The sequence below is a fragment of the Trachurus japonicus genome, chromosome 16, assembly GCF_045865225.1.
Source record: "Trachurus japonicus isolate A0001 chromosome 16, Traja_1.0".
In the NCBI taxonomy this organism is placed as follows: Eukaryota; Metazoa; Chordata; class Actinopteri; order Carangiformes; family Carangidae; genus Trachurus; species Trachurus japonicus.
In genome coordinates, this window is record NC_140922.1 from 25,708,846 (window position 1) to 25,730,008 (window position 21,163).

The 21,163-nt window shown below is 40.9% G+C and overlaps 1 protein-coding gene across 4 annotated transcripts; it reads left to right on the forward strand.

The window, feature by feature from the left end:
- Positions 1–1,463: 1,463 nt before the first annotated feature.
- fbxl4 (F-box and leucine-rich repeat protein 4) lies at positions 1,464–17,349 on the forward strand. Of its 4 annotated transcripts, none has more exons than XM_085802851.1 (9): positions 1,464–1,663; positions 3,360–3,995; positions 5,903–6,236; positions 8,242–8,486; positions 8,769–8,982; positions 10,714–10,785; positions 12,581–12,705; positions 13,496–13,683; positions 14,778–17,349. In XM_085802851.1, the coding sequence occupies exons 2-9, from the start codon at positions 3,499–3,501 to the stop codon at positions 14,939–14,941; spliced, it is 1,839 nt and encodes a 612-aa protein (XP_085658977.1). In that variant the 5' UTR covers positions 1,464–1,663; positions 3,360–3,498; the 3' UTR covers positions 14,942–17,349. The 4 variants fall into 4 exon arrangements, with proteins under 4 accessions (XP_085658977.1, XP_085658976.1, XP_085658975.1 ...); XM_085802850.1 differs by lacking the exon at positions 1,464–1,663 and adding an exon at positions 1,805–1,864; XM_085802849.1 differs by lacking the exon at positions 1,464–1,663 and adding an exon at positions 1,809–1,961.
- The last annotated feature ends 3,814 nt before the right edge of the window (positions 17,350–21,163 follow it).

Here is a 21,163-nt window from a genome sequence, read left to right on the forward strand (position 1 = left end):
CTGAAACATAGCCTTTGTTGCATGTCCCCAGAGCCAAACGCTATAGTTTACCACAATGCATTATGAATAAAATCCTTCTAAAATCTATTTTTTTTTGCATATTAGTGTGACTTTATATTATATCTACACTTATATAACATTTTTTAAATTAAAACCTAATTATATTTTGGTTAAAATTCACATTTTAGTCCCGTCCCCAGGTTTTCACTCAGTGCTGTTACCCGGACACATTCTACACTCTAAAAGTTTTGGACCATTCCACCAGTGACATGTTCTGCTGGAAGTGATATCATTTAGGTCTTTTGAAAGTCATGGGAAGACCAACATTAAATTCTGTAATTTATTTTTCCTGAAATTGAATGATATTGTAGCTATGTCAGGGTCCGTCACTCTTAAAACTCATTCCTGTTACCTAAATTATCTCTAGACAGTGTTTGTTGATATCAAAAGTAAAATATTCAGTTAAATCCTAAGAATGTGCTCTGTGTGCTCAAGCTATTAGTATAGATGCTATTTGGCTAGATTTCACACAATTGCTGATTTTATGCTAAAAACTCATTGCTGTTACCCTCATTGCTGTTACTTTTTCTTCAAAAATGCAATGATAAAAGCAGCAATAAATTAAATAAAGTAGCCTGAGATTGACCAGTACTCATTTTGAATGAGTAAATGTGTATATTAAAAAATTCTATACTGAAATGGAATGAAAAATGAAGTTTAATTTTTAAGAGTTACAATGAGCAAATGGCACTCTTTTGGCGGAATGACCCATATTGATATCAACCACTCACAGTGGTAAATTGTTAGTTGTGCTGTGATGAGTTCGGACACCAAATGTCCTGCTTTGGTTTTTCACAGGCAACAAGACAGAGATGAGTGAACTCTCCTGCTGACAACAGAGACAGGATAAAACCTCTCTGTGAAACATGATCTTATTGTTGCAAAGTTGTATTGATCAGTTTCATTTGTTGTGATAAATAAAAATAAATAATTAAAATAGGAATCATGAAAGTGATCAGGTCTTTGTCCAATGTCTAATATGCAAAAATAGTTTATCCCATTAAATAAACCAGAAGAGCAAATGCATAGTGAAATGGTGAAATGATATAATGTGGACAAAATGGACATACGTAGGCCTACAGTATTTTCTAATTGTACAGCCCCAGTGTCATATAGGATATGTTACAAATTGTGAGACAAAGTCAAATACTAGTTTATAGTGCTATAGAATATCCTTGTTCATTACTCAAGGAAATCCAGTATGAGAGACAGAAAAGCCCATAGAATTACTCCCCTGAGCACATTTCACTTTACTGCAAGTATTTATCTAGGCCTATTTCACGAACTGAACGAAAATAATAAACTGCCGCTTGGTAGGAGCAATTGAAGAACAACAATTCCCACAATCCTTTGCTCGAAAACAACGCTGACCGGATGTTGATAATTTGCTGTGCGGAACAGATGGGGCTTTTACTGTTCCTACGCAATTCCTAGTGATTTTTTTTTTAGATAGGTTAAACTACGCATTCAAATATCCATTCTTTACGAACATATGACCCATATGACGTGTTTGTGTTTTTCTTCTGTCGCAGTCGTTGCAAAAAGTATTTTCCACCTGTTTTGAACGGCAGCGGAGCAAATGAGTGTAATAACGAAGTCTACGGTGTGTATCGCTGTGATCCTCAGTTGTTTGCATGACTGTCACATGACATACAATGTTTTTCTTCCAAAATTAACATCTAAAATAGAGTAAATCGTAGAAATTTGTGATACGACTTTCCTTATTTAACGATAATACAGAGCTCGTTATAATGTGCGCTTAACGCGTTTAGCAATGTCCGACTGTACCGGAAGGCATCATAAGGTAAAACGGCAGGAATGTTGTTTGGTGGTTGAAACATCCTGATGAAGGGAAGAAGAGGATTCCTCTCAATGAATGGATATATCGATCTACGTTTACCGTAAATTGAACTAATATCCCGTCCTGTTCGATTGTACACTTTTGCAAAGCTAGCCCCGGAAGCTAACAGTTGTGTGTGTGTGTTTTTTTGACAGCTCAGCTTGTGTGGAGGCTAGCTACTAGCTAACGTTGGCTAACTAACACCCAGGCTATTTAACACTGACAGCAACAACAGCACAACGTTGGGGGAGGGAGGTGTGGGGCAGTTCACCTCCCTGGTTAATGTTACCTCACTAGTCCATGTCCTGTTAGTGTGTTTTTAATGAACTGTGAGGTTCAGAGTTAGTTTTTTCATAGGTTATATTCATGTTAATACAACGCCAGTGTTAGATTGAATCACTATAAAGTCAGCCAAGGTTTGGGATAACGTTAATGTAGCTTCACTTGTTAAGTGAAGTGTCCTGCTGTCCAACTACACTTGATGAGTCGGACTTAGCTAATGCTAAAAAAAGCTGAGACATTTCTCAGTTAGCATTGATATAAGCTAACTTATATCTGACTAGCCCCTTTTCCCCCTATTTTATACGGTATAACTTTGTTTTACACGCGTGCACATAATTGTAATCAATACTTTAATCAAAGCCAACAAGATTGACAACTGTTCATTTAAATGTCCTCTAGTGTTGGCCTGGTGTTCAGAGTCCGTGTAAAGTGAAAATATATTTTTGTTCTGAGTTAGTTACATCAAAGACAGATGTCTTACTAACCATCATGCCAAATATGAATGCTAGAAAAAATCGTTTAGTGTGTCATGAAAAATCAAGCTGTTGTTGTCGATCACTTTTGTATTAACAGTAGCTACTGCTTTTGCATATTGGACTGCTCTTTTATTCAGTGATGCACCTGGTGTCCTGCAGGCCAGTTAATGAGCCAGTCTGAGGTTGTGTGACATCAGGTGTGGTGCTACCAACCTGATCCTGCAGGATATTATATTAGTCACTCAGGTGTCAGTCATTTTCTTTGAGTGGTTTTTGGACTGTCCAGTTTTGCCTATTTCCATGTTACTTAGCTACCTGCATGTTGTTGTCAATAGGAGTAGCCCTGAAGAGACTGAAATATCTGTCAACAGTGGTACCAAGCTACATTTTACATTTTGCTCTACAGTTACACCTGTGGCACCACATAATAGATGGTGTCACCTTTAGAAGCTACTCCCCTTAACTTTAAAGAAGTTTTCATTTAGTGAAATGTTCAAACTTGGTATGGATTACTAACTTTGTTTTGATTTTGACAGTTAACATCTACTTACAGTACATCAAGCTAAAAGTCTGGTTGACACACATTTGATTTATTGTATTTTATGTATTTTTTTGTTTTACAAAAAGAGAAACAATGGTATTCACACCTGCTCTCCCTCTGTTCTCACTCTTGTGTGTGTTTGTCTCTGCCTAACCTACAGGTCATGCATGCAGCCGGGCCTCTAGCCTGCGCTTTGTCCACCCCCAGCACTTGAGCGAGTGTGAATCCACTAGGTGGAGGCTCTTCCTCCCTCTAGTCTCCGTTTCTCCCCTCTGCCCCCATCAGCCCCAGAGTTCCCTATGTTAACCCTCTTGAGCATGTTTTACTATATCTGTCTGCGGCGACGCTCCAGGAGTGGGACTCGAGGCGAGGCTCTGACCAGTCGACGGGCCGTGGAGTCAGGCCAGCGGGCGGTGTTGCCGGTCAGTGTGGAGGTGGAGCAGTATGCTAAGGAGGTTTTGGATTTCAGTTCCCACTATGGCAGTGAGAATAGCATGTCCTACACCATGTGGAACCTGGCTGGGGTTCCCAACGTGTACCCCAGTTCAGGAGACTTCACCCAGACGGCTGTGTTCAGAGCTTATGGGACATGGTGGGAACAGTGTGCCAGTGCTCCTCCGCCTTTCCGCCGCACCCCTAAAGGCTTCCACAGTCAGGATTATATTGAACTGGGCTTTGAGGAGCCCGTCTACCCTACGACAGTGGAGGTGCTTGAGACTTATTACCCTGGAGCCATCGTCCAGATCCTGGCCTGCTCTCACAACCCCTTCTCCCAGAACCCACCCACTGATGTCAGGTAACAACCATCCGTCACTCCTAAGACACTGACTGATTAACACTAATAAGAAAACAACGCAGCTTGATTAGTTTTATCATGCACATTGTGTGTAAAGCACGTTGTTATATTGTTATGGAAAGTGCTCCACAAAGAAGCATAGACTATGTGTGTACAAATCCAGCAGATTGGTGAGAAATGTTTCTGCTCTCTACTAATTGAGTCAAAAGGTGCAAATGTAATCCTTAAGATTGTGTAATTAGACTTTGACAATTATAGAGGTACAGCAGCTCACTCTCAGTCATGCAGAATCAAAGTCTAAAAGGGATAGTTCAACATTTTGGCAAATAGGACCATTGCCATAATCCCTATAGTTTCGGGAGTAGATTCGTTACCTTTATTTATCGGTGCAAGCTATTTTTAGAACGGCGGAGCAGAGCCGCGAGCTGCTCAGAGCTACGCTACGAAGGCTAATGGGATTTCTTGGTTTCCCTCATCAAACTCATCAAATACACAATCCAACAACTCCAAAACACTCTCGTGAACAAGTTGTGACCTGCACATTCACCACACTATGAGATAATAATGGAGCGTTACGAGACAGAGTTGTTTTTGGAAATGGGCCAGTTTGCCAAAATGTTGAACTATACCTTTAATAAGATTTAAATGACTGACTTGTGTAAAAACTCACCCCCCTGTACAGTTCTTATAAAGGAGGAAATCAGACTATACGGTAGAAACCTCTAGATGGTAAAACCTTTTTTGTACAGTTTTTTGTAAAGTTGGTCATTTTAACGTAGGGGACCTTTGGGGGTTGACACAAATGCCCATTTGAAGAAGTCCAGGTTTCAGTCTTACTCATTGGCTTCATGTTTCAGCCTCTCATGTTGCTGCTTGCTACAGACAGACGTTACCTATGTGAGACAACCAAACAACAAATTTTACTACCAAATGAAAACCTGGCTATTGGCTAAATCTAGTCTTGCTGGTCATCAACAAAAAACTATTGTCATCTTCAATTAGTTAGATCTGCCCCACTTTCTGTCCCTATTAACCTTTTTCCCACACAGCATGCAACAGTGATATCATTATAATGAACTCCACTTCAGATGCTAATCTGGTTTCAGCAGAGAATACTTATGAACCTTTATCTTCAGACTCAGCCTTGAACTAGTCCTTACAATATAGTCCATTGCTTCCTCAATAGACCCAAAACACATGTCTGATTTATAACTTATGTCATTATAAAAAATGCATGCAACCTACTGTTTGCAAAATTGCTATAAATTAAAGTCTGAAAAATAAAAATCTGTCTCAATCACAGTCTTTATCTGTCCGCCAGCCATACCGACAGTAGCAGGAGCCTATCTCTGCCTGTCAGTTTCACAAGTCATTGCAATTTATTTTTTTTAAACCAGCAATCTTTGAATTTGTGGAGGAGGCATAGTATTAACACTATGTTTTGTCTGTGTGTTATGGTTCCAGTACATGAAGCATTAAAAAAAAACAAGCATAGAAACACTGAGCCAGCAGCTGAAGATGAAATGTGAGATGAAAGTTAGGGCATATTGTCCTGATGGATTATGAAAGTGGTCAGGTGTTGTAAGTCATAGGAAGCTCTGGAGTGCCACTGTTGAACTATAAAAATGACTGTAGGTCTGATGGATGCTGGGCGCTGTGCTACAGGTAGAGCGCTGCCTACAAATCAACAGAGTTATGGGCCTATTTCCAGAGGGCAAAAAAAAAAAAAAAATTGGTGATCAAAGGTGCCCACTTGATATCCTTCATGAGAAACCTGCTTTCTGTCACCCTTCACCCCTTCTAAGATTTAAGCCCTCTGGCTACATAGATCCCAGCTGGCCAGCTTAAAGATTGCTGTTGTAGTTTTTTACAGTACAACTCTTGTGTATATACTTTGTGCTGTCTAGATGGGAGGTGCTGTGGTCAGGGGAGCCCACCAAGGTGCTGACACCCCAGGCGCGGCAGTTTTCCCCGAACATCAAGCACATCAGCTTCCCCACCAACCTGCTGAGACTGGAGGTCAACAGCTCTTTGCTGGACTACTACACCGAGCTGGACGCCGTCATTCTCCGTGGTGTGAAGGAAAGACCCATGCTGGCTCTCTATAAGATGCCCGTCATCGACATCAGCGACCTGAGTGACAGCGAGGAGGAGCTGTCCGACGTGGGCGGCCCCTTCAGGCAAGGAGATGGCAAACACCAGAGGACAGGAAACGGCTACTTTGACAAGCTGCCCTATGAGGTAATTACACACCAGGATGATGAAGAGCAGACACTGAAATTTTGCTGCAAATCCTGAATGTTGGTACCAAATGTTAATTTACTAAACTAAATAATAAACTTAATGTAAATGTTAAGGTCCCCCCTGACACATCTGACTGCCTGTTGCAGTAAGTAAATAAAAAAAGCAGATGTTTGGCTACTTATTGATTAAAGAATTTAGAGTGGAAACATGATGACCCCAGTGGGAATAACAACAAAGGTCTGAAACAAATTTCCTGTCTTAGGCTGAACTAATGGTCACTGTCAGTGTTAATCAATCATTTTTTTATCTGATGGAAAACAAAGAAAACTGAAAAGTAGCTTTGATAAAGTCTGTGAGTCCAAGGTGACATCATCAAATGTCTTGTTTTCTTTGTCCAACGGTCCAAAACCAAAACATATTTATTCTTTAATTGTATAACAGAGAAAAGTATTGTATTGAACACAAATTGATTGTCAGAGCTGATGCCAAATAACTTTATTTTCACCTACCACCTCGTAGCCATGCTGAAGTTGGTGCTTTAAAGGGATAGTTGCCATAATCCCTATAGACATAGCAGTAGGTTTGCCTTTAATTGTCGGTGCAAACTACTTATAGAACGGCGGAGCAGAGCCGCAAGCTGCTCAGAGCTACGTTACAGGGGCTAATGAGATTTCTTGGTTTCCCTCATCAAACTCATCAAATACACAATCCAACAACTCCAAAATGCTCTCGTGGATAAATTGTGACTTGCACATTCACCACGCTATGAGATAATAACGGAGATAATAATAACGGAACTGAGTTATTTTCGAGGTAAATTCATGCAAAACCGTTGATGCGTGTTCCCATTGGTGGCAGTTTTTCGGCGAGCAGACTCTGCATTTGCCCCGAAAACAACTAAAAGTTCTAAAAGTAGCTTGCATCGACAATTAAAGGTAACGAACCTACTCCTAAAACTATAGGGATTATGGCAATGGGCCAGTTTGCCAAAATGTTGAACTATCCCTTTAATTTAATATCCATATGCACATTCATCTCACAGAGCATTGTAGACCCTTGACCTGTTGAATCTTATGTAACATGCAAACGAAAACTGCGAAAAACATAAAATAGGAAAAACGGTTTCGCTCCAATTTGTTTCCTTATTTCACCCAAATTATTAGAATTATTACAAAAACAATTAAAAGTGCATCACACTATTTTTAAGATTCTATTTATCTCTGTCATTAATTCAGAGCAGATTGTGATCATACTGTATCTTATGATGAATTCCAAAATCTTTCGCAGCTGGTAGCTCAAAAATCTTCATGTCTACCCTGTATGAGCATAGACACACACACACACACACACACACAGACACACACACACTTCAGTTAACAGTCTTCAACACAATCACGTGAACATTGTGGCTTGGCCCGGCTGCACACCTGATCTCATGTGCACTCACGGACACACAGTCATTTTCATGCCAAACAGACGTATCATGTCGTCTGAGGCGAGCTTGATACTCATTCTCTTATCTCCTCTCCAAACCGCTGCCATTAACAGCGGTCTTCACAACCGGCGTGTGTTTGTTTCAGAAACACAATATAGCTATTATCTGTCAGCTGATACCCGCTTGAACACTGCGTATTGTTAATTCACTGCAACACACACACTCACACGAGCACAGTCATTCTTTCAATTTGAGAGGCACATGAACAAAGTGCAAAACACGCCGGCTCACCTCGCCACTGATCCTGCTATCAATGCTTTGTGTCCCGGATAACCATTATTTAGATCTGCCTGACAGACAGGGCACAATTAACATTCTCTTCTCCACTCTGTTGTTCTCTGTTCCTCCACTCTTTAATGTTTTGTTATACTTTGCGTTCTGCAGTGCACTCACATCTTTTGTCTCTCTCATTTCTTCTCCTTGCCTTTCACCCCTTCCCCCCTCTATATCTTACCCTTTCCTTTCTCCTCTCGCCTCCTAACCTCTCTCCCCATCCTCCGTCCACAGCTCATCCAGCTGATACTGAGCCACCTGACCCTGCCAGACCTCTGCCGTCTGGCCCAGAGCTGTAAGCTGCTGCACCAGCACTGCTGCGACCCGCTGCAGTACACCCAGCTGAGTCTGCAGCCCTACTGGGCCCGGCTGAGTGACGCCTCCCTGGGACACCTGCAGAGCCGCTGCACTCTCCTCCAGAGGCTCAACCTGTCCTGGACCGGCAGCCGCGGAGCTCTCACCCTGACCGGCTTCAGCAGGTCAGACTGTCAGCAGCACCACAAGTGCCAGAAAAATGCCGATGACCTTGGAAAACTAGCAAATACTCCCAAGTATAGGCATTTGTTGTTGTAGAGAGAAACACACTGAGACAAAAGAAACTTTCCACTGTCATTCATAAGGAAAATAAAATACGACATGTTGAAAAGTTATTATTGTCTGAAATATGAATGGAAAGATTAGGAGGTTCCTCATGTGGGATTGATTTATTTTCTGTGTTTCTCTCTACTTCCACTCATTTCTCTCCCTCTCTCTCCCCACAGTTTCATGAAGGCTTGTGGCCTCAGTTTGGTCTGTCTGGAGCTTTCATGCTGCCACTTCCTGAACGAGGCCTGTCTGGAGGTCATCTCCCAGACTTGTCCAGAGCTACAGGAGCTCAACCTGTCGTCCTGCGACCGTCTCCACTCGCAGGCCTTCACTCACATCTCTAAACTAACCCGACTCCGCAGGCTCGTGCTCTACCGGACTAAGATAGAGGTGGGTTCAGTCAACAGGGTCACTGGGAAACCTCAATCAAAATGAAAACACTAGATAGTATTAGATATCTCAGCAACACAATACATAGTGTACTGTTGAGGTCTTTGACGCAACTTCAAAGTTGTCCTATTTCACATTTTGTTGATAATTTTAGTTAAATTTTAGATGTTTGAATCTTAAATCGCTGCTGTATATTTGACTGAAGTAAGTGTGATATCATAAAATCACGTTTGTACAACCAGATACAATAAACCACCTCAATGCACGTGAACATGAGGTGAACTAACAATAAGCATAGCATTCTTTTACATGGAGGTAGACTCACAATCATAAATTGTAAATAAAAAATGAAAGTATAAATGGACTCAATTGCCACAAAATAATTAGTTGGTGCCAAAATATAATTACAATCGGAATAGATTTCATTGCCAAGTATGTTTACACTTACAAAGGATTTGACTTGGTGTATTTGTGCTGTGAAGAACATGAGGTTATAAGTACAAAAATACAATAACAAACTACATTTCAATAAAGACTAAAATAAAGAAGAGAGAAGAGATAACACTAGAGACCAAATTGCATATAAACAGGAATATCTAAAAACTATTTTGGCAATAACTGAACCATTTGCTGGCCTGTCTTTTCATTTTTATTTTTTGTTTTTACTTCAATTTAATCACCCATTCAGAAGCCCTTTCATGCTTTAGGACTAATGATCTCCACAGGCTGTTTATTCGATGCTACATGTTTTTGGGAGAGTGCTGCTGATTCTCTGTTGTTGTTGTGTTTTAAGATGAACTGAGTCAACCCCTGAGCTCGGGGGGTCTCGGAGACACGTCCTGCATGTGTTCGGGTTCAGGCCTGTCTGACGTGTAAAAAAACCACTGTCTTGTGCGTCGGTGTTACACCTCAGCGTTTCTCCAGTGTTTGTCATGTTTCAGAGCGGCGTTGTGGGCAGGAGGCAGTGTAGAGTTTCTGCAGCGGAGCCAGGCAACATGCTGCAAGTTGTTTATACCCAGGCAGACAGAGCGAGCTGTGTGTCTGTTTGAAGCCCTGACATCTCAGCTGTCATTACCCTGTCACTGTTCTAATTAAATGGCTAGCTCGCTGCAGAGAGGCGTTTGTAAAGATGCCAGCGACAGACTCGAGTACACACACCAAACACACACACAAGAGGCTTTCCCTTTCATGTCTGACACTTTCCCCCTGCCACCGAGGTTCATGTGTTGGCAATTGCAGTGTTGAATTCCCATGTCTCCATCCTAGCTGCAGAGCCACTGGAGAGTTCTCTGTCCTCGCCGTGCTGACTCTGTGAGGAGATGTAAAAGAAAAGAATCTGTTTGTGCAATATTAAATTCCCTTAAATACAGTAAGTGTTACCTGAGTGTTCCCACGCAGCAGACAGGAAAACACTTAGGAGGAACTTTTGACTTTTGACTGGACCTGTTAGTGTTATTCAAGTGCGTATTGTTAAATTAATGTCTAGATTTACACTTAGATACAATGTGGGGGGTGCAGTTTGTTGTTGAACATGTTGCTACAAACAGCAGTCATTGTGCAAATTTAATTTTTTCTTTCCTTCATTGCTCCTGACTTTTTTTTTTGTGATGCCCTCATTACCAGGCTCTGCACTCTTAGATATAAACATATCACAAGTGACACGAATGACACTTTTTGAAAGTATACTGTGGGTGAGTAACTCTGTATCTTCCTCTCTCTTTGTTTCACCAGCAAACATCTATTCTGAGCATCCTGACTTTCTGCATCGAGCTGAGACACCTCAACCTGGGAAGCTGTGTGAGGGTGAGAATGTACACACACACACACAGAAACACAATGACACACACAGACACACACAGAGCGGAGGACTCCAGAGCCCTGTCACATTGGATGTGTCAGTGCACATAAATAAGGAAGCTGTGAGGTTCTTTAGTTCCTCAGTCAACAGATTTGCCATTAGCTTGTGTAAGTTTTTTGCGCAAAGGAATATTTCACAATTTTTTCAGAAAGAAACACATTTGTTTTGAGGAAGAATTAGACGAGAAGATTAAAAGCATTGTCATCTACAGCTACAGCTGATTAGCTTTTCTTAACAGAAAGACTGGACAGAGGAAAACGGCTATAGCTTGATCTGTACTGTTGAGTTTTGTACTGTAAAGCTCTTCTTTAACCTTTATTTATTTGATTTATTGGAACAAATACAATAATTCAATGTTTATTTCATGTTTCAGATGTTTCTTTCCTTTGTGCATAACCCCCACATAACAGGAAGTTTTCATTACACTTCAGTTTTTGTACAGACTAAACAAATAAGATATCACATTTAATTTAGATGTGCTGGAAAAATGATTTCATTACCATCGCACAGAGCCAGAGTTGAAGCTCAGTGAAGCTAATTGGTTCCTAGCTGCAGCCTTATGTTTAATATGAGAAATGTCAAATTGTTCCTTTAATGATGTTCCGCTCACTGTGCATAATATCATTGTACACTGTGCACAGTATGTGGCGTTTGTGGGTTTATGTTGGCTTTTAAAATACACATTTTTGCAATATCATAGATTAATTAGCCTATTAATGCAGCTTTCTAAAAGGTATTTCAAAAAGAAAAGGAAATTCAGTTCAAACACATTGTTTACTGGCTGTCTAATTTTCTCACTCACTCGGTTTTTAACAGACAAAATGACTCGGTCGTTCAAGCACACACCGTGTCATTAGCTGAGTTTCCATCCAAATGATTGATCTTTGATGCAAATTATGATGTAGCAAATGAGAAAATGTGAGAGGAAATCCAAAAAATTTGAGTACACTTTCCTCTCGTGCTTTCTCTTCAGACATAAAGTGTCATCATTAGTAATGGAATGGAAATACATAATGACAGCAACTCTATCAGCCAAAGATTTAATATCAGTCCACTGCTAAGAGAAATTCTGCATGCTGTCATTTCTGTGGGCGAGGTACATGCACTGGCTGTTTGGCTGCTGAATTCCATTTCTTTGCTTTCATCTTTGGATGAAAGGATGAAATATGGCCAACATTACCTGACACCAAAGAACAATAACAGTCGCGCAAACACAAATCACTTCTTGAAAGACTATTTCAATTTTTTTTTTTGATGATGATGATGATGATGTTCTCTGTTAGAGCTTTGTTCTCTCTCTTGAGGAAGTGAGCTTATGCGCCTCGAACCAGTCGATACATCTAAGCAGCTTTTTATTATCGCTACATTTCAAAAGTTTGTTCAAAATACACAAGAGAGATGGTTAGAGGAAAATGACTATTGACTGACTGACTCATTACTTCATTCTCTCTCACTGCCGTCCTCAAGGTAAATTACTGAATTCTGTGAAAGCACGGAGCACACAGTATGTCGTGGTGTCTGTAGTGGAGCAAACATCACAGAATCTCTTATGTTTCTTGATCATATTTACACAGACTTCACACAGACCATCATTCATAAACCACATCTGCTAAATCAGCTGCAAGGTTTGAAGGGGTTGCTGTAGATTTGTATACGCTGAAGGTCAAAGATTCTCCACGAGGCTTCAAACACACACTGAAACTGAAGAGTGTGAATTAATGCAGTCTGTCTCTCCTGCAGATTGAGGACTATGACACTGTAGCCAGCATGCTGGCTGCCCGCTGTCGCTCGCTCCGCTCGGTGGACCTGTGGCGCTGCAGGAACCTGACAGATCGAGGCCTGGCCGAACTCGTCTCTGGCTGCAGGTAGGCAGTGTTGTTGCGTTCTGTGTTTTACAGGGTTCCCTACACAAGTATGGAAAGTATAGAATTGATTTTATACATTTCCAGGTCTGGAAAGGTATGGAAAATGGAAACTTGTATGGAAATATATTTATCTTAATACTTATCTGGGTTTGGTCTTATCTGAAGTTATTTGGGTTAATTATTTTGTATGTGCTATTGTACCTGGCTATAATATCTTGGAAATGATTCTATTCTTATATTCTATAATGCCATATAAATTCAGAATAATGAAAACAAACGATTAATTGCATAATTTATTGACATGATACACATCTAATTACTCAAATGTCACAAATTATTTGATTTTTTTTTACTGAGAAGTCTGTAAACTAGGATCTGGAAAAAATGTGTAGGAAAATGTGTAAGAACCCTGGTTTTAAAATGATCACTGAGGGGATCATGTCTTCAGGTTGTCTGCTGCCCATCTCATTCTCTTGAAGGCAATATCTCAGGAAATTAAATTTCTGTGGGACAAACTCAAGGAAGAACAGATTTTTGGTGGACAAAGGTCAAGATCTCAGTGATCACACAAAGGTTCACTTGGATTCATAAATTACAAACCAACTAAGCTTGTTGGCTGAGGTTTACAATGACAAGACAGTAATTCTGGTTAAATCCTTCAATGCACTTAATCACCATTATGCTATTAAACAAGTTAAGTGTTGCAAACCACAGAAGATCGTATCTGACTCCGGTTTGAATTTGTCGACTGTGTGACCCCGGTCTCTCTGTTTGGTCTGTGGTTGCTCAGGATGCTGGAGGAGTTGGACCTGGGCTGGTGTCCCACCCTGCAGAGCAGCACCGGCTGTTTCCAGCACCTCGGCCGCAGCCTGCCGCGCCTGCGCAAACTCTTCCTCACCGCCAACCGCACCGTCTGCGACTCAGACATCGAGGAGCTGGCCGCCAGCTGCCCCTCGCTGCAGCATCTCGACATACTGGGTAAGCAATTATCTTTCTCATACGTGGGTATCCCTTCACAAACATTTGGTGTTTATTAACTATTTGTTAATTATGGTCGTTAACAGCTTTTTAAAGAGTGGCTGTTTTTCACATCAACTTTATATTTAGTGGAGCATTTCCAATGTGGGATGTGGTTAGATGTCAAAGTAAACCGCAAAAGACTCACAGCACCTCACAAATATGCAAACATTACCATATGTATAATGGCAACAAGCCAACACTGTTGCCTCCTTCTTTACACCTGGCCATCGTCGCATCTGAAAAACGGAATATTACTGAACATTAATTTTCCGCCTGCACCTCAAATGTGCGTGCTCCTGGCTCCATTAAATTTCAATTTTTGGAGATTACTATTCATTTTTCATTACACTTGTTTTTGTCTTATAATTTTTCACTTTTCCCATATTCAGTTATGGACCTGTGAATATACATATAGGTATCATCATTACTGATGCATCATTAAAAATAAAAGTTGTGCACATTTCATTGATAAACACAAACATTTGCAACATATGAATGAATTCATTTATTTATAATTCCTGGTCATTATTGAATCATCATTTTCCATTGGATTGCTGTGTGGAAAGCACAATTTGGGGGTAAAAAATATATGCATTTGAGAAATTTCAAAAACTCCCAAATGAACAGTAACCCAGAGGATTAATACTGAGTGAAATACTGCTCAGTAAGCAAAGTTGCAACAGCTCACCACAGCAGTAACTGTGCACTGTAGCTCCAGTTGCATAAGTTGATGAGTTTGACAGCACAGTAGCATGACGAGTGTTATTCAGGCTGGATACAGTTTGCTGATGTTATCAGTTCTTTGGCTGTTACAGGTGTGCTACAGCAGCTGGAGAGTAAATCACCAGTAGCATAAGGAAACAAAATAATATGACGTGTTGTTTTGGTCCAGACTCTTTCTATATTATTTGTGTTAGCTGTATTATTATTGGTAATGATGGACGTAAATGTGCGTTCAGCTTACTCTTATAAATATGCACACTGTTTTTAAAGATGTCCTTTCATTACTTCCCCTTTTCTTTGACCCTGCTGTGACACATCTGTCTGGACAGGTACACGGCTGGTGAGCCCGGCCTCGCTGAAGAAACTCCTCCAGTCCTGTCCTCGACTTCTCCTCCTGGACGTCTCCTTCTGCTCCCAGATAGACATGCGGGTCGTTCAAGAGCTGTGTGGCCTGTTCCCCAATGTTGCCATCAAGAAGAGTTTCACCCAGTGACCCACGGCCACTGTCCACTGTCCCCAGCTGTCCACAGCAGGCAGGAGCAGGGAGGTGCTTGCCAGCAAACACTGCCCCAGAGAGAATCAAGCATCGGCGGAGATGCTGGAGGAGATTGCAGAGCATCACAGTATCTGTATCAGAGACAAGATCTTTCACTGATCAGGAGTTAAAGCGGTTGGACTGGGAGAGGAGGTTCTTTGGAATAAATGACTGAACACTACTAATGGATAATAGAACAAGAGACCTTTTTTGTGTTTGGTTTTTTTTTTGGACACTCGAAATCAGGGTTGTTGCAGTAAAGCTGCTACATCTTCCCAGAATATGAATCACCACTTTTCATTTATTGCCAAGAAAAACAAGGCTTATAAAATATGCCTTGGTACTGGATGCAAGACACACAAACAACCCAACATTTAGGAGAAAACCTCCCTCGAACATCTTGGTAGGAGAACAAAAAGGGATTTTGAAAAAAAAAGTGTGAAACATACTCTTAGTGAATACAGAGGAAAACGGGGTGTTTGGTAGCCACATATTGATGTTAGCTGGTAACATATTTAAAGATCAGGGGCTTTGTCAGTGCCTTGTGCTGTTAACATGGTCTATTTCAATGCACAGTTCTGACAGAACCTGTCAACGTCGAGCCAGTTTGATTTAATTATAAGAAATAATACTTGATGCTGTTGTGTTCAGTGGTATCAGGAGCGTTGGAGGTGAAACGCAGCCTTACTTCACACACTGCACTGTGTGGATTGTGCCAACTTGAACCTTAATGCAAGTATCACAAGTTTTTTTTTTGGTTGACGCAAACTGACTGAGTCATCATGTTGAAGTGACACAACAACAGCACGCCATCAACTGTCCTTGCACCTGAGATTCACTAACAACATGTTTTCATTTGAAAACGTGAGAACTTGTGAAGAACCGAACAAGAACAAAATGAGTTTTAATTTACACATGCTATAAGTGGAGAAGTACAAAAAAAATCTGATAAAAGACTGACAAAGTGGCTCATGTGGGATGAAAGCACTAAGAGGTAATGGTATAAAACAGAAAGGCAAATTATCCTCACCTGAAAGAAGCTGAAACCAGTGACAGATTGACATTTTGCTTTTGTAAAAAAAAAAAAAAATGACTGGAACAACTTCTAAATTATCAGAATATTGCAATTAACAAGTTTGAAGCAACATATCAGTGTATGCATTTATTAGTTTTTCACCATACTTTATAGTTATGATATATAAATTAGAAAAGTTTGTAGTGAGATTGGTAGGTGCTGACTTAATCAAACATACAAGGCTTTTTGGCTTTTTTATGGCTTAAATTTGTAGATTAAGTTGCCAGATGTAACTTCATTTCTGCCCTTTAATGGAAATGACATGTTTCATAGTTGTTTTTTTGGTTATTTGAACTCTTTAATCTGGCCCAAGTAAAGCAACAACAAACAAAAAAAGAAATCATGTCAGGTTAAAGCTAATTAGACTGATTGATAATTGTGTATGCTGAGGTCATACTGGTCATTTATTTTGTTAGTAATTGTTTTGGCTATTTCATTTTGGAGGAGAGGATTGAGTGTTTAAGTCAAAAGATGTGGGCACAACAGTTTGAATGTCACTGGTTCTGCATGTTTTTCCTGTTGTTATTAACCTGCAGCTGTTTGTCTGTGCTGTTTGACTGCAGCACTGCTTATGTACATACCTACCAACATGAAGATCAGCAGATGGGGAGGACTACTGTGAAGTGTGAGAACGTAAGAATGACGCAGTGTAAATAGTCTGTGATCTCAGTAATTGTCCTGAAACTCAGGGGTATCTATTTCATTCGGTTTTAATTTTTTTTTTTTTAAACATATATTTTACTTCAGAAACCAGCACAGCAGACGTCTTTAAAGACGACAACACCAGACTGAGTCGGCTTTGAGGTTACCTGCCATCGGTGCTGCTCTGACACAACGACAACAAACAACACATGACACAAATGATCAGTTCGCACTGAAGTGACTGAGACTGAGGAAAAAACTATAGCTTATTGAGTGTTGAATGTTGCTGTAGTTGTATGATTGTGAAACATATATTCCTGTTCCTAATTATTTAATTTTTTGTAATTTATAAAGCCATGGGTAAAGTATGGCAGAAGTGCTTGAGAAGCATTTCATTTCTTCTTTTTTTTTTTTTGAAAAAACTTGAAGTTTTGTTTTAAGCACATGCTACTAGTCAATATTTGTGCCTTATACTCCTGTTTGAATGTGGTGTGATGTCCATGTGGATTAGATTGTAGTGAAGTGCTTTGCTTTTACGCCCTTCAACCAAAGTAATACAAAGAAACCTGGTCATTAGTCCCTCTACTATATATGACCAGTGTATATGCCATATATTGTATATCAGCCATGTTGATTAATATGCAAAATACTATTTATTTATACTTCCCTGTGTGATAAAAATGTTATTTAAATTCATTTTCCTTATATACATAAACAGTACATTTCAGGAAATGCAGTGTTTTGTTTTCTTACCCAAAGTCATATCAGAGGATTGATATCCTACCTGTGGGACTCCATGAGTCTAGGCCAGCTTTGTAGTAGAAGGAGCTTTTTAGCCTTTAGCGTGATACAAAGAACAGAAGTACGCCCTAAATTTAGCTTGGTACAAACATACCATTACCAGCAATGGTACAAAGAATGGAGCCGCTGAGTTAGCATTAGCATTCAGAATGTCCTTACAGCGATGAAGATGAAGATGGTCTTTGTATATAAGTTAGCTTCTGTTTCCATTTTTATTAGGTGCAGAGCTAGCTTGCACTGAAATCATGATCAAAGTATATTTTTTCTGGATGGTCTACAAATAAGAGCAAATAACACATTATTGGCACTTGAAATCTGAATTATTCCGCTTCAGTAGGCCTATGCCAGAAAGACAAAATGTCATAGTTAACATAAAACTGGATAAATGCTGTCCATGTACGTTTTTTTGTGTCAGGGGAATTTGAAATTACTTGTATTTCTAAAATCGTCACCATGGTATGGATGCCAGTGGTTTCCCTGCTCCTTTGTGCTAAGCTAGGCTTTAGCTAGTCCTGACAAAGCAGTAGCCTACAGGATCCTGATATGGGATGTCTTGAAGTTAACAGATATCAATCTTCCAGTCAGATTATGGGTTTGATGGGAAAATGCTGGAATGTCCCATTATTTATGTTGACATTGATATTTCTCCATTTGTTCTCAGCATCGGTTGTGTCTGGATAGGAATGGGTGTGTGCAAAGCTAGAGGAGCCCTTCCATTCAGATGATGCAGATATTACTTCAATGAATAGGAAATCAGATAATTGCAGCTGAAAGCAATTTTATTATAGCTGGTTGACTGGAAGCCAAGAAGTGCATCACGTTTTGCCTGGTCCAGAGACAACAGCATCAAAATAAAAAACACTGATCATGTACGACAGCATAGGCTACTGTGTACAGCAATGATCAGAAACAAACAGCATTTACTTCAAAAAAACAAAACAACTCAACTCTATAGTGTTTGTATTTTCTGTGTGAAACTGGGACGATCCTGTTTTTCTGTCATGTAAAATGCACTCCTCTTTTTTTCCATTCTTCCTAGTGTGTGGATGTGTGGTCAGCCTTTGTGCCATTTGGTAAGGACACGCAGTGATGCTCCCTGTGCTGCGGCGTGAAAGCTGCTGTTGTGTGTGTGTGTGTGTGAAAAGATTGTGCCCCTGTCATGATGAAACCGGGTGCTTCACTTTTCACCAGATTTCAAATAAAGTGAAGGCTGATGACTGATACAGAAGGCTCTGTCTCTGTCTGTCTCTGTGTGCAGCTCCTTTGATTTTCCCACAATCCTCTTGCTGGGACGTGGATATTATGAGGAATCTTGACAGAAGAACAAAAGTGTCTACATCACTACAAATGCATTAACTGGCTTAACATGCCACTTTCCCCTTGCTCTCCAGCTCCAGTGAACAGGACGCCATCACTGTCGTAACAAATGTAAACCGTTCCACTGTGTCATGTTAAGGCCGTCGTAAGTAGACCCACGTAAGTGTGACAAGGAGAAAAGTGGGGTCGTCCACAGCCGCTGAGGCCTTTAGTCTGGATGACGGACTGAATAGTAGTGGTGGAATGATCCTTTATGCCTTAACCCTCTGCTATTTTACAGTCTATTAATACCACAGGGAGAAGTGACATTAGCTTGTCTTCTTAACGGCCTTTTAATGAATTGTTTATGCCTGGTTTAATGATGTATATTGTGGCCCTGTAATGTGCCCTAATGACGGAGAACGAGGCGGCCTCGGCTGAAGTATTAATTTGGACTGCCTCCCCAATGATTATTCCTCAGCCACCAACACCACCACCACCACCACCACAGTCACTGCTGCAGTCTCTGCTGCTGCTGCTGCTGTGTGTACGAGTGGCGGTGTGGGTGCAAACGTGATTCATGGAGGCTTTCCGCTCTGCGCTACGGCTTGATTTCTTGCTGTCATGCTGCTCTATGAGGCTGATATATCCAGGGGGGATCCACAGCAATTAGTTCAGCTTTTTATTTGTCTTTCAGGGGCCTACAGACGTGGCTTGATGAAACTGCAGAGGGAATATATGGATGGAAATATTGTTCCTGAATAATAAATCCAACATTAAAATCTAAACAAGGGAAAGGGTGAGGTGGGGGAGGGCTGGCACAAGGTTGCCCCCCTCCCCCCCACACTTTCTTTCTTTCTTTCTTTCTCTTTCCATCCACAAACCACATGAGTGACATAAGAACATACCTTGACAAATATGGCAGCACCTTGCCAGTCAGTAATAGCTGTGAGACGTGTGCTGTGGTCTGCCTCCTGTGAGTCCTCCGCAGGCTGGCACCCCGACAGGCCTCAGACCTGCCTGGAGGGTGGGGGGGGTGGGGGCTTCACTGTGATACCCATCATTATGTGGCTTGGTGTTCCTTCTCCAGTTTCCCGGCTTAGGGTCTAATAATGAAGACGTTCCCTGTCAGTCCCTCGCACCGCTGTGTCTAAAGCTTATTATTTTTGTTTTGTTTTTAAGGATATAGAGAATGTCAGCGCCGTGTTTGTTAAATCCATCTAAATACTATAATCCATAGGTAGCTTTTTGAAGCAGCAGGGATGCAGTGTTTTTTTTTTTTTGTTCAGTTGCGTCTATATCCACAAGGGATAACCGTTTTCATCCGTACACAGTGTCCGACTGTGATACTTGGCTGTAATTATTGGAAACAAGTGGCACCACATTTGGTTTGATGCTAGTATGGCAGATATAGTGCTGGCATTTCTCAAAATGAAGACCAGTTATCATGAAACCTGCAGCGAGCCTCTTTGCCCATTCAGTCACTTACAGGTTGTTTTTTTGTTTGTTTTTTCCCCAGATAGTACGTGCTTTTATAGACCAGAGGTTTTCAACTTCTTTCACTTGTGACTCCTGATAATGGAGCCCTCTCATGACCCCTTGTTAAAGGTTATGGGCTCAGTGTGGATGTGAAATATGGGATGTTTATTCTCCCTCACAGATTGTTCGGGATTGAGTTTTAGGAGCCTGGCGAGGTGAGAGAACTCTGTGAAATATGGAAACACTTTAATCTCGAGTCGCAGGTTGGGGACCAATGAAAAAGAACAACAACATCCTGTTCCTGTTTTGGGCCATAAAGCCGCTGACTCAGAGCCACAGATGGTCATGGAAGGAGAGGCTCATCTTAATGACTGGAAAGGTCGACTGTATGTCTAGAAATGCATTGTTTTCAGCATTGGTATGAGTATCGAGTAGATGAAATCAATCCACCTTTGCTAATGAAGACCAAGAGATGCAGTTGAAACCACAAACAAACCAGTGAATGGATCTGAAATTGGGATTTTGTTGGTCAACTCTGATAAGCATCAGTGTCAGAAGTGCGTTTGAACTCAAAGCAGAACCAAACGTAGAAAACTTTTAATTTACCTCTCAACCGTCTTTGAAGCTTCTGTAACTCTCCTGACTGGTGTCCACCTAAAAGCCTCCTGTTCTCTGAGCAGCCTTTAACGGAGCCATTTAGAGGCTTGTGGGCGTTCTCACAGAGGATCTGGCACAGATGCTGTGCAAAATGGCCTTGCTGAGAGATGTGCATGTTTCACAAACAGGCCGAGCAATTATAGCCTGAATAATTATGCGCTGAAGGGGAGACACGTTTCGCCCCACTGATCAGCGAAGTTCATGAGAAGTTATAATTAAACAATAACTCG

Excerpts from the sequence above, each read along its gene's own strand:
- fbxl4 (XM_085802848.1), top strand. The coding sequence starts at position 1,906 with ATGAAGGGAAGAAGAGGATTCCTCTCAATGAATGGATATATCGATCTA. Across the intron at positions 6,237-8,241 it reads TTGACAAGCTGCCCTATGAG|CTCATCCAGCTGATACTGAG; the intron begins GTAATTACACAC and ends CTCCGTCCACAG. Across the intron at positions 13,684-14,777 it reads GCAGCATCTCGACATACTGG|GTACACGGCTGGTGAGCCCG; the intron begins GTAAGCAATTAT and ends CTGTCTGGACAG.